Source organism: Echinops telfairi, unplaced genomic scaffold (assembly GCF_000313985.2).
Source record: "Echinops telfairi isolate 266 unplaced genomic scaffold, ASM31398v2 ScPeMD7_3;HRSCAF=10, whole genome shotgun sequence".
Classification (NCBI taxonomy): Eukaryota; Metazoa; Chordata; class Mammalia; order Afrosoricida; family Tenrecidae; genus Echinops; species Echinops telfairi.
In genome coordinates this window covers 22264326-22277368 of record NW_022103899.1, presented here as the reverse complement: position 1 = coordinate 22277368, position 13043 = coordinate 22264326, and the positions used below count along the sequence as shown (strand labels likewise).

Sequence of the window (13043 nt, the reverse complement as noted above, 5' to 3'; positions counted from 1 at the left end):
GGGGATGGAATGGAGGAGAGTCAGAGAGGGATCTGCATCACGGACATGGGAATCAAGGTGGGGGCAAGACTCAGCTGCTCATAATCTAGCTTTAACTATAGCCCCAGAGCCCCATCCATTCTGTCCATTGATTATTGCCTTTTAATTTACCAAATTATAAGCCGAGTTTTTCCAACACATTTTTAATGCCGTTTTTGTGGTAATTTTAGGTACCTCCGCTGATATTTGGGTTGGCTTATACTTGAGTATATACAGTAACCCAACAGCTTCTACCTCTGCAGCTTGTATTTTGGTCTTAAATTTCCTTCGGTTTTTCTCTTATCTGATCCTACCTGTTTTCTTGCTTTGTAATTCCTCGTTTTAAGTCCATTATTGTTTTTTCGTAGACTTGTAAGGTTTTTGTTTGGGGTTAATATCATCTTGGTGGGGCTCACTCTGCACCACATTCCAGGACAGGACTTTCCATCCCTCTGTGTTATGTGAAACTTGACAGTGTGGCCGTCTGCTTCTGTAAAGATACAACCTTGGAAGTCCTATGGGGCAATCCTACCCTGTCTCTATAGGTTTGAATGCACTTGATAGCAGTGGGTTAGGTTTGGTTTATATAAAGGAGGATTCTTAGAGAGAAGAGAGAAATTCTAAAGCAGAGAAAAAGGAATTGAAATTAGAAAAAGATGAAGAAGAGCCTGAGTCTCAAAGTGAGTTGAGTCATTGTGTACGCACAGCCCTTTATCTGACCACAGTCATGAAAAGCACATTAATTTGACCGCACCCACCATTGCCATTGAGTCTTCCTACTCATAGCCACTCTTTTTCGGATTTCTAACACTGTGAATCTGGGGGAGAAAGCTTCATCTTACTCCTGGCGATTAGGTGGTGGGCCTGAACCACTGCCTCTGTGGTTAGTAGCCCATCACCTACCCTAGAACATATATTTGAACTAGTACTGAGGAACACAGAGTGAGTTAACTTGACTTTGTAGTAGACGTAACCAACCCTGCCATGCGGTCACACTTGGAAGGAGGAGCACAAATCAGAAGTGAGGTTCCTAGGGCAGGCAGGCAGAGTGGGTGCTCTTGAAGGAGAGTACAAACAAGCAGCTGCCCCTTTACATCATGGTTAGGCCATGTTGGCAGGATCCGTAAGACCATAGTCATATGTTTGCCTTAGAAGTGATGTTTTTTCCCCACAATGCTATTTGTGGAAATCCACTGTTCTGTTTTTCATTTATCTATTTTAGCAATATTTGCTGTACTCACAAGTGTCTTGACAAAAGATGACTGGTGGAACCTTTTATTGAAGGCAATATACTCCTTATGTGATCTATCCCGATATGAAGAGGCAGAGTTACTTGTGGATTCATCTTTGGAGTATTACTCATTTTATGATGATAGACAGAAGCGCAAAGAACTGGAATACTTTGGTCTCTCTGCTGCAATTCTGGACAGAAATTTCAGAAAGGCGTACAACTATATCAGGTGACTCAACAATCATTTAATTAGACTGTGCATTTACTTTGCCGTAATTTCTCATACTTAAGTATTGAGCGGTTTGATTTTTACTTTCCTTACACCTTAGTCACTTATGTGTGATATGGTTCTTGTGAGAGCTAAAGGAGTTATATGTAAAGTCTTCACAGCACCTGGCACACATCATTATTGGTTAGTATTCAGTGTTCTTTGAATAGCATCTGTAGTGTGAAAGGTAAGACTTAAATTGATTCTGCGTTTTGGTTTGAAAGTTTTATTTTTGGAAAGCAGAAATAGGATGTGGGAAATCTTACTTTAGCATTTTCTGAGAAAAACTCTTCCACAATACAAGTAGTTTATCTAAAATACAATGAAGCCGTTTGCTTTTCCAGTTGTAGACGACACCGTTCCATGTTGAAGGGCAACACTGAAAGAGGCTTATTTGAAGACATTGGGAGAGTTCCTTCTTCCGTTATTCTTCCCCTCACCCATGTTCTTCACTTTTAGGATAATGGTAATGGAAAATGTCAACAAGCCCCACTTGTGGAACATTTTCAATCAGGTCACCATGCACTCCCAAGATGTGCGGCATCATCGCTTCTGCCTCCGTTTAATGTTGAAAAACCCAGAAAACCATGCCCTCTGTGTCTTAAATGGGCACAATGCATTCGTGTCTGGTAGCTTTAAACACGCACTTGGTAAGTAAGTCCTGGCATATACTTATCACAATTAGAAACAACAGCAAAAAGTGACATACCGATGCCTTACACATACAGTGAATGCTTCCAAGGAAGCTTAGAAAAGATTTGTGGAAAAGTATTGTCCACAAAATTCTTTGAAGCACCTTTGTTTACATGCTAGCAGTAATAATAATAGTAATATTGCGTTGTTATTATTAAGCTATAGTTTTAAAAGGCTGAAGTAGGTCTTATGCTTCTTTTCTTTATCTTGTTTATTTATTGATTGAATTTTTAAGAGTACTTGTATATTAAGAAAACATCCCAGTCCAGGCTTTTCTTTATTTTTATAAATCATTTTTGGAGGCTCTTACAGTTCTTATCACAATCCATACATCAATTGTATTAACCACACTTGTATATATGTTGCCATCATCATTTTCTTTTCTTTTTTAAATCATCTTATTGGGGGCTCGTACAACTCTTAACACAATCCATACATACATCCCTTGTGTCCAGCACATTTGCACACTTGGGGCCATCATCATTCTCAAAACAGTTGCTTGCTCCTTGAGCCCTTGGTATCAGCTTATTTTTCCCCTTCCCCCTACTCCCACCCTTGTGAATCCTTGATAAATTTTAGATTATTATTATTTTCATATGTTATATCATCTGCCATCTCCCTTCACCCACTTTTCTGTTATTTGTCCTCGTCAGGAGGAGGGTGTATATGTGATCATTGCAATTGGTTCCCCTTTTCTTCCCCTTCTCCCTATCTTGATGATATCACTGCTCCCATTATTGTTCCTGAAGGTTTATCTGTCCTGACTGTGTGTCCAGAGCTCTGTACCAGTGTACATGCTCTGGTCTAGCCAGATTTGTAAGTTAGAACTGGAGTCATGATAGTTGGAGGGAAGCATTAAAGAACTAAAGGAATGCTGTGTGTTTTGTCAGTGTTATACTGTACCCTGACTTGCTCGTTCCTTCTTTGTGAGCCTTCTGTGAGGGTATGTCCAATTGTCTACAGATGGGCTTGGGTCTCCACTCTGATGTCCCTTGTTTGCATTGTTTTGGGTCTTTTGAAGCCTGATACCTGATCCTGTCAACACCTCATGATCCCACAGGCTGGTGTGCTTCTTCCATGTGGGCTTTCTCGCTTCCCAGCTAGATGGCCGCTTGTTTAACTTCAAGTCTTTAAGACCACAGACACTATATCTTGTAATAGCTGGGCACCATCAGCTTTCTTCACCACATTTGCTTATGCACCCATTTTGTCTTCAGTGATCGTGTTGGGGGGTGAGCATCATAGAACGCTAGGTTATTAGAACAAAGCAATCTTGTGTTCAGGGAGGAGGGAGGACTTGAGTAGGTGCCCAATGTCCTTCTGATACCTTGATACTTAACATATAAATGTATGTACATAGACCTATATCCCTATCATTATAAATATATTTATATATGTACATACCTATATTTATGCCTCTATAAATGTCCTTTGCCTCCTAGTTCTTTCCTCTATTTCATTTTACTTTCCTCCCGTCCCACTATCATGTTCTACCTTCATTCGGCTCTCAGTAATTCTTTTCGGCTACATTGCACTTGATTAAACGCCAGCAGCATTTTACATCCTCCTCACCATCAATTTTAGATCTCTTATTGATCCCTTGTCCCTGGGTTTGTTGGCTCCCCCCTTTCTTTTTCCTACCTCCCTCTGTCCCTTGTCCCCGCCACAACTGTTGGTCCCGTTGTTTTCTCCTGGGATTATTTATCTTGCCTATCTTATATAGATAGACACGAAAAAAGAAAAAGGGAGGCTTATAAATAGTTCTGTCTGTCTGCTGACCCTTATGTATATTTTCCGATTGAGGCTGACGAGGTGCCAAGCCCTGCCCTCCGAGACTGAAGGTCTGTTTTCAGGATTCCTCGGGGACTTCGTTGCTTTGCTCCCCGTGCTGCTTTGTTGTGCTCTCTTCGTGTTTTGCGCCCTGGTGTGTGTGTGTGTGGGGTCAGACCACGCACGATTTTCTCACTCACTCACTCGCTCGTTCCCTGGTCTGGGCAGACCCACCTGTCTGGCTGGGCTACATCTTCAGTGCAGTCCTCTCTAGTGCACTCTTCGGGGAGGGTGTTGATGTAGCTGGTTTGGGGCCGGCCTCTTAGACTCTCTGTTAGTGTCCTGATTTATACATTTTTTAAAAGATCAGTACTTTTCTCTTGCCTAGGCTTTTTTGTTTATCAAATAATTTTCATCAGTTATGGGTACTTTATTATCTTATTATCTTAATTTGATATAGTAAAAAAGAGGGATTTCGAATTTACTGATAGTTCATTCTTTTAGGCCTTGTCTTAAAATCATGACTTACTTACAATGATGCTTACTAATTCTAGTTAAAATTGGGAAAGTTTATTTATCTTTTCTTATATGAAATTTGTAAAATACAGATCAGAAGAATGTAAGTAGAAAAATACCTCACAAACTTCACTTTGACCAAGTATCTCTTGCTATCTAAAGGCAGTCACACCAGATTTACTTCTGAATAACCTGATTTGGTTTGTTAAATAATTTCAAGTTAATTTGGTTTGGGCTGGTGGTTTAATACGTATTTATGAACAGTAATCCTAAACATCAGATGTTGAAATGTTCTATTGTGTATCCTTTCTGGATTTGTTAGTTTGATATAAAGCAATATCAAATTTTTTGTTTGTTTTTCTGTCTTTAAAAACTTTGATAGAGATAAAGTAAAAATGTAAACATCCAAATAGCAGTCTACAATCTTTGCTGCTGAAGAGATTTTTTGGACCTTTGCTTCTGAAATTGAAGCTCAATCAGTTGTATGCAGTAAACTATGTTAAATTATGGTTCATTCCTTTACTTAAATTATCCTACCTCATATGGTTAGGTTTTCCACATGAGGTATATATGAATTTTTCATGATATTTCTAAAACTTCAAAATCCTTGCTTTTTAGATCCATTTAACTTGTCACAGGAAAAGTAAGGCAGCTACTACTAGATTTGGGGAAAACAGTAATTGTTATATTAAAAAATGTTTAAAACATATCCAAAAGACTATTTTTTCCCTTTTTTACATCCATGATTCATCACATTTAAAATTTATAAAACAGATCGATTCATTTTATAGAAAAACTACATAGAAGCAGATACCCTGATTGCTTCTAAAATAAAGCTTAAGATGTTCATAGATGGCTCAGTATTCAATGTTCTGATAAATTGTCTCTTGAGTAATGTTACTTCACAAGGACTCTCTGATAGAGTGTTTATTTTGGAAATATTCCACATGGATGTGTACTACCTAAAAGAAATGGACATTTTTCTATCTGTATTTAATCTTCAGGGTCAGGATACATTCATAAATAAGCTCTAATTGTATTTTACATTATACATTGTTTCAAAAAGCAAGTTAATGTGTATCCAGATTGACTTTTAAGATGATACATTTGAAAAAACGAAGTTTTGTTTAGCTTTAAAATATATTAGAGTACGTGTTGAATGAATAAAGACATGTGTTCTTGTCATGCCAATTTCCAGGACAGTACGTTCAAGCGTTTCGCACCCGCCCCCACGAGCCTCTCTATAGCCTCTGTATAGGCCTAACCTTTGTCCACATGGCATCTCAGAAGTATGTGCTAAGGAGACACGCGCTTATTGTGCAGGTAATTCATTTGCATTCCACACTCCTTAGATTTCTGTCTGTCTTTTTTTTTTTAATCATTTTATTGGGGGCTCTTACAGCTCTTGTAACATTCTGTATGTCTATTGTGTCAAGCATATTTGTACTTACGTTGCCATCATCATTTTCTAAACATTTACTTTCTGTTTGAGCCCTTGGTATCAGCTCCTCTTCATTCTTTCCCTCCTTCCCCCAACTCTCATGACCCATATTATTTTTATAATAATTCCTAAAAATTATAAATCATTATAGTTTTCATATCTTACACTTTACGCTGTCACCCTTCACCCATGTTACAGTTGTTTATCCCCCTGGGGTGGGGATTATGCATTGATCATAATCCTCTCCTTTCCTCCCTACCTTCTCCCTACCCTTATCTGTCTTGAAAATGAAATGTGCTCATTTTCATGCTGCTCCATTGCCTGCATGGTGCACGTGTTACAGGTCTCCAAGAGCCTCCCCACATTCAGCACTCACGGGACTCTACATAGAGTGGTACTCGTGGTTAAGATTGATTCGAGGGACATAGCAAGGACACACAGCTAGTGTAGAAGGGAACTAGACGGGCAGAGTCTTGAGGAGTTCAAGTACAGCGCCTGAGGCCTACAGCCATCCTAGGTTGCAAAGATAATCCATTTATTTTAAATTAGTTTTTTTAAAGCATAGTAAGATATATATACAATAATGTCTGATAAACGTAGCTTTCTCACAGCATCACCAATAGATTATTATTTTAAAATTTTCTTCTTAGTTCTTATAATACTTTGAAATTACTTTTTTGTTTTGCTTACAGATTTTTTTTTTTAATCAATTTATTGGGGCTCATACAATTCATCACAAAACATAGATCAATTGTGTAAAGCACATCTATACATTTGTTGCCCTCATTATTCCCAAAATTCGCTTTCCTCTTGGGTTCCCAGAATCAGCTCATTTTCCTTTTTTTCCCCTCCCCCTCCCTTCTTCCTCCCCTCTCCCCCATGCACCCTCGATAATTTATAAATTATTATTGTATCGCTTACAGATTTTTTTATAGCTTGTCTCCTCTGATCCTTGAGAATCAGCGCTTGTCTCTGGTTCACTAGTGTGTTCAACTCCTGGGAGAATTCAGACCTGCCACTTAGCAAATACTCGTTGAAGTTATAAGACTAGCGTTTTCTAATCTAAGAGATGAAAACGAACACATCGTTGTTTTAACTTAAATTCCTTTTTCGCTCGTGAGTTTGCATATCTTTTACATGTTTGGGACTTTTCGTATTTTTCTATGAGTAATATGTATTAGGTCTTTTCATGCACATAAGATTTTTTTCCCCCCAATTTTTGTCATAAGGCTGTCTGAGCAGCTTTGACACAAAGTGTATTGAAACCTGTTGTAGTGGGTGCATCAAGTTGGCTCCTACTCACAGCAGCCTGCGTACAACAGGGACCCTTGCCCTGTCCTGAGCCGCCCTCCCGGTTGTTACTGGGCTCTGTCATTGTGTCAGTTCTTCTTGTTGAAAGTCTTCCTCTGTTTTTGTTGACACACTATCAGCTGGGCTCTTCTGATAGTGTCCAAAGTCTGGGAGACAAAGTCTTGGCATCCTCTCTTCTAAGGAGCTGCCGGGCTGTACTTCCCACATAACAGATTAGTTTAGAGGTTTGGCAGTTCATGATTTAATGATTCCCAAATCCCTTTTTTTGGTAAATGTCCAGGTTCTCTGCCCATTTTTATATTGGATTATTTGCATTTTTCTTGTTGAGATGTGGAAGTTTTCTATAGATTTTAGAGATTAGTCCTTGTCTGAATGCCATCACCATTTCCCCCGTCTGTGGGTCTCTTCTTACTCTTATGGTGAAATCATTTGATAAACATAATAGTCACTTGTATTGCCATCTGCTGTTTGTGTTTTTTTCTTATGTAAGAAATGTGTTTTTATGCTATGGGTTAGGGCCCCTAAATTTGTTCCTATTTTTTTCATTGATGATCTTCACAGTTCTAGTTTTTACATTTATGTCTTTGATCCATCTTGAGTTCATTTTTGTGTGTGGTATGAGATATGGTCCTGTGGCATTCTTTTGGAAATGCCAACATTAATTGTTAAAGAGACTATATTTCTTCTCCATATAATGTGCTACGACTCTTTGTCAAAGATCAATTGTCTGTAGGTGGGTGGAATTATTTCTAGAGTCTCAGTTTCTGTTCCCTTGTTCTGTGCATCTGTTTTCCCAGTACCAGGCTTTTTGACTGTCGTGACTCGGCTAGGTTTTCAGATCAGGAAGTGAGAGACCACCGACTCCGCTCTTTAGTAGTTTTTGTTTATCCTGAGTTTCCTTTCCATATAAAGTTCATGATTAGGTTTTCTATTTGATTCTAGATTACATTGGAATCATTTTCTATACAGCGTGCATTTTGTGGGTTTTCTTGATCTTTTCTTCATTGTTATTTGATTGTTTACTAAATTTTTATGATTTAAAAATATTTAATGAGGGTTATTTCCTTTGAAATTGCCCTGTAATTTATTCATTTCTTCCCCAAATTAAGAACACTTTGAATATATTGAAATCTACTTGATTTTCTCTTTATTTGAAAATAGTGTAACTATACTATTTCCTCTATTTACTTTGTAATTGTCTTCATTAAAATTGATATCTCGTTCCCTGTTTTCAGTCTTGTAGCTTTGCTTTGCTTGGATATTTCTTATTCTGGGCTGACTTCTGGTTGGTATTGCCAGGTGTGTTAATCTCAGATTGTTGTCTATTGTTGGCTCTCTGCCCATAGAAGTCCTCACAAACACCTTTAATATCTGTTTATATGAATATTTCCAGATTCCACTGTCATATTTTAGGGATAATTTTTCTTGGTCTCATTTTTAACCTAGCATTTTTTTGTTTCTCTAAGAATTTTATATATAAAATTCCACTAATTACACTTATCATTCCATGGACTTTGCCTGCATGGTTTCTGTGGAGAAATCAGAGCTTGCTCTTAATTGTTGTTGCCCTGTGTAAGTAGGTATATCTTTTCATTTTTTCCTGACTGCTCCCAGGAAGTCTTCTCATGTTTTTGGTTCTGAAAAGTTTGACTATAAGATACACTGGTGACTCTCTCTCATTCACTCACTCTCATTCACTGACTCACTGACTCACTGACTCACTCACTCACTCACTCACTCACTCACTCACTCACTCTCGCTCACTCACTCACTCGCTCACTAACTCGCTCTCATTCACTGACTTACTCTCTCACTCACTCTCTCAGTCACTCACTCTCACTCACACTCACTCACTCACTCTCATTCACTGACTCACTCTCACTCACTCTCACTGACTCATTCACTCACTCACTCTCTCATTCACTCACTCACTCACTCACTCACTCTCGCTCGCTCACTCGCTCACTAACTCGCTCTCATTCACTGACTCTCTCACTCACTCTCTCAATCACTCACTCTCACTCACACTCACTCACTCATTCACTCACTCACTCACTCTCTCTCATTCACTCACTCACTCACTCACTCTCACTGACTCACTGACTCATTCACTCACTCACTCTCTCACTCACTCACTCTCTAATTCACTAAAAAAAAAAAAATACACTGGTGATTTTCTTTGGGGTCTTTCAGCCCAGACAGAGTAAGGTCTGTGCAGGGAGGGGTTGAACCTGCTGCGAGGCAGGTGAGGGCGGGAACTGACCACTCCCACATGGATATGGAGAGGCAGGGAGGGTCTCACTTTTCTTGTCATCTGTCGGCCACTGATGTGGACACTTTCCCTGGGCGCAAAATTTTCTAAACTACTACTTTTATGTGCTCAGTTTTTATATTTTATTCAAATTTTTAGACATATCTCAAATAAAAAACTTTACTTTGTCATCTTCTGGATTATGGCAAGTTTTAGGCAATTAGTTGTAACAATTGGCTTTATTTTCTGTGTTCAGAAAGTGAGCTTAATATTTTTTTGAAGTTAGCTTAATATTTTTTTACAACATCAGAAGAGTTCTTGGCTAGACTTGATATGACACCATATGATGGTGATAAGTGATAAATTCTTTTGGGGCAAGTTTGTACTTTTCAAACATTCTGGCATGCATTTGTTGAATGAATGAAAATTCTCTTTATTTTGTAGGGCTTTTCCTTTCTTAATCGATACCTAAATCTACGTGGGCCTTGCCAGGAATCGTTTTATAATTTGGGCCGTGGCCTGCACCAGCTGGGGCTGATTCATCTTTCAATCCACTATTATCAGAAGGCCCTGGAGCTCCCTCCACTGGTGGTAGAGGTAGTGTATGACTCACTTTGAAAACTGAGGAGTTACTTCAGATCATTTGCAAATGAATGTATGGTTGATGCTTGAACTACAGGAATTTGAGGGGTAACCACTCCCCATGCCACTGAAAATCGTATATAACATTGTCTTCCCCTAAATTTAACCAACAGCCTGCTAGTGACTGCGAGCTTTACCACGTTCCTTCCCAGCTGTTTTCTTTCAGTTACTCGTTTTCAGTCTGTAAGCAAATGACACATACTTTTTTATCTATACTTTTAAGTTCTTTATTCAGTAAATGCCTTGATATGTTGCTACCTGAGTTGTAAAGATTTCATTATTAACTGTGCCAGATACTTTTTCAATTGGCCCCAAAATTTTGTACTGGGAAAAATCTGAAACATAGACCTAGATCTATTCTGTTGAATTCATTGCTTTATTTAAGAAGGACAAAATTTCCAGTACTGACCCCATCAAGGTAATCACCATCATTCATGTAGTATAGCTTTCTTCAAGCTCATCTCCCTGCCATCAAGTCATTTCCAATTCGCAGCAGCCCTGCAAGACAGCCCTGCGGGTTCCGGGACTGTGACTCTGTACGGAAGTAAAAAGTCTGTCTCTCTCCCTCTCCCTCTCCCTCTCTCTCCCTCTTCCTCTCCCCCTCTCTCCCTCCCTTTCCCTTTCCCTCTCTCTCTCCTCATCTCCCACCTACTCCCTCCTTCTCTCCCTCTGCCTCCCTTTCTCTCTCCCTCCTGTTAGCAGCCCACCTGTAACCTCTAGCCCACCAGGGCACCTATGCTTTCCTAGACCCATGTATCTATATGCTTGTCCTTCTCTTCAGTGTGTTTCCCCTGCTCTGGTCAGTTGTAGTCATGTTTTTTAATCTATTCCTTCTATTTCTTTTGGTATTGACTTAGGAAAGCAACTTTTTAAAAAATGTTTTCATTTTCATAAACACTTCTAACCTAAATTCATTTTTACACGGTTTCTGTGACTTGCTGCTTTGATATTTTAAAATAATGTAAACTTGAATGTCTGTGTAAACATTTTGATCCTGTAGGAATTTGTATTTTGTCCTCTCATTACCTCTTTGCATTCTTTGAAATAGTAGTTTCTGAGTAGCTTGCAATTGAATGTAACATCGATGATAGAGCTGTTTGATAGTTAACTGAGTAAGCACCCTTGATAAAATTTTAGATCTTACATGTATGCAGTTTTACAATATAATTTTAATATTTGAACAAAATGGCTGTTTGAAAAATTAAGCGTGTGAAACTATGTATTTGTCATAAAATCTTTCCTAGTTGGAAATTTTAAAAGTGTTTATGTATTTCCCACCTAGGGTATAGAAGTTGACCAGCTAGACTTGCGAAGAGATATTGCCTACAACTTGTCTCTCATCTATCAGAGCAGTGGGAACATTGCAATGGCCCAGAAGCTTCTGTATACCTATGTCTGCATATGAAGAAGCTCATCTGAAAAGGGCCCTTTGCAATGGCTGTGTACGGACCAAAATCTTCATGGCGTCTGTTAGCTCCCAGAGTGGAAGTAATAATCCTAGAATTATCTCACAGTGTATTTGTTTTTGTCGTATGTGATAACAACATTTTGGTGTCTGTATAAACTTTTTGTTCCTGTAGGAATTTGTATATTGTCCTGTCATTACCCTTTTGCATTCTTTGAAATATTCCTAAAAGATGAACTAGGTAATAGTAGTTTTTTAGTAGCTTGCAACTGAACATAATATATATGTAAGGTTTTTTCTATTTTTTCGTATCACTTATTCATCTGTGCATTTAATGCTTTATATCACGCGCCGCCTCCTGTCTGCCGGGCATCGTGGGAGGTGTCGGGTTGCGTTGATTAAGAGAGCAGCCGTGATCTCTGTGCTCATGGCCTCCGCACAGTCCATCACCACTCCTGAAGGAGGTGATTGCCTCTCCTGTAGTTCTGTAAATAAAGGGTATGAAATGAAGTTTGCTTTTAGTTCCTCGTACATTATAATGGTTGTCAGTTATCCATATCTTAGTGACCTATTATTTTTGCATGGAGCAATTTTTCAAATACCATGGAAAAGGAGATTTCCTTGTTAAAAGAAAGATAAATTGAGGTGCTTTTGCATGTATCTTAGCTTCTTAGACTGAGCGGGGAAGGCGGGGGAGGGGGCTAGGCTTAATCCAGAACATACTGCTCCAAGAAAACAAAAGGTGTACTATATTTTTGACTCTCTGCAAAGGCAATAGAGAGACTGTCATGAGTAGCATAATGGCTTCAAAATCACTAGGACTGTAGTGGAATATATTGCTGGTAACATAATAATTAGATAAACACTATTTACTCATCTCAACATACTGTGTTTTTGAATCTAAGATGACAAATACTTGTTAGATATGTGGTTGGCTTAAAAACGTTTTTGTGGGAAATGCTGTAATAAATAGTCACGTGGATTGTAGGAGCATTCGGGTTGTGGGAGGGAAGCCAGTAGGGGATTTAGGATTAACGCAGAACAGTGGGCAGCTGGGGAGCCCTCTACATAACTCTGTCGTCCACTAGTGGGATTTCTATTTAGTCAATCCTCCATGTCATCTGTGTGATTTTAATAAATGTTATTTTTATAATTCACTTACTGGCTTCAGATGTTTATTGTATTCATGAAGATTCATTGTGATCTAGTGATAAGTTAGATTTGTTTCTTGAAATCCCACGGAATTAAGCATGCTGTATTCAGAGTTTCTTTTGAATTAAGCTCCCTGGGGTATGACATCACTCTGCAGTCAGTCTCTATCAGGCTTCTCTTGGGCCTTGGGAGTGGGAGGGGGACCTGATGTTGCATGAGTTTGTTTGGCTGTCATTTGCTAAGTTCTGTACCACAGTATGCTGCTGTGTGCTAAACATGGTGCCGTGTGGTTCAGATTTCACACAGCTCTCCTGTAGGGTAAGTGCTAGCATCTCTGTCTTAGGT

At 38.9% G+C, this 13043-nt stretch overlaps 1 protein-coding gene across 1 annotated transcript in view; it reads left to right on the top strand.

Moving 5' to 3' along the window:
• The window catches only part of GTF3C3 (general transcription factor IIIC subunit 3), a 43128-nt gene extending 30425 nt beyond the window's left edge, over positions 1–12703 (top strand). The window contains exons 14-18 of the mRNA XM_004701509.2: positions 1241–1478; positions 1977–2167; positions 5695–5819; positions 9944–10096; positions 11424–12703. Of these exons, the coding sequence (XP_004701566.1) occupies positions 1241–1478; positions 1977–2167; positions 5695–5819; positions 9944–10096; positions 11424–11546 (830 nt within the window). The 3' untranslated portion in view covers positions 11547–12703. The remainder of the gene's footprint in view (positions 1–1240; positions 1479–1976; positions 2168–5694; positions 5820–9943; positions 10097–11423) is intronic.
• The last annotated feature ends 340 nt before the right edge of the window (positions 12704–13043 follow it).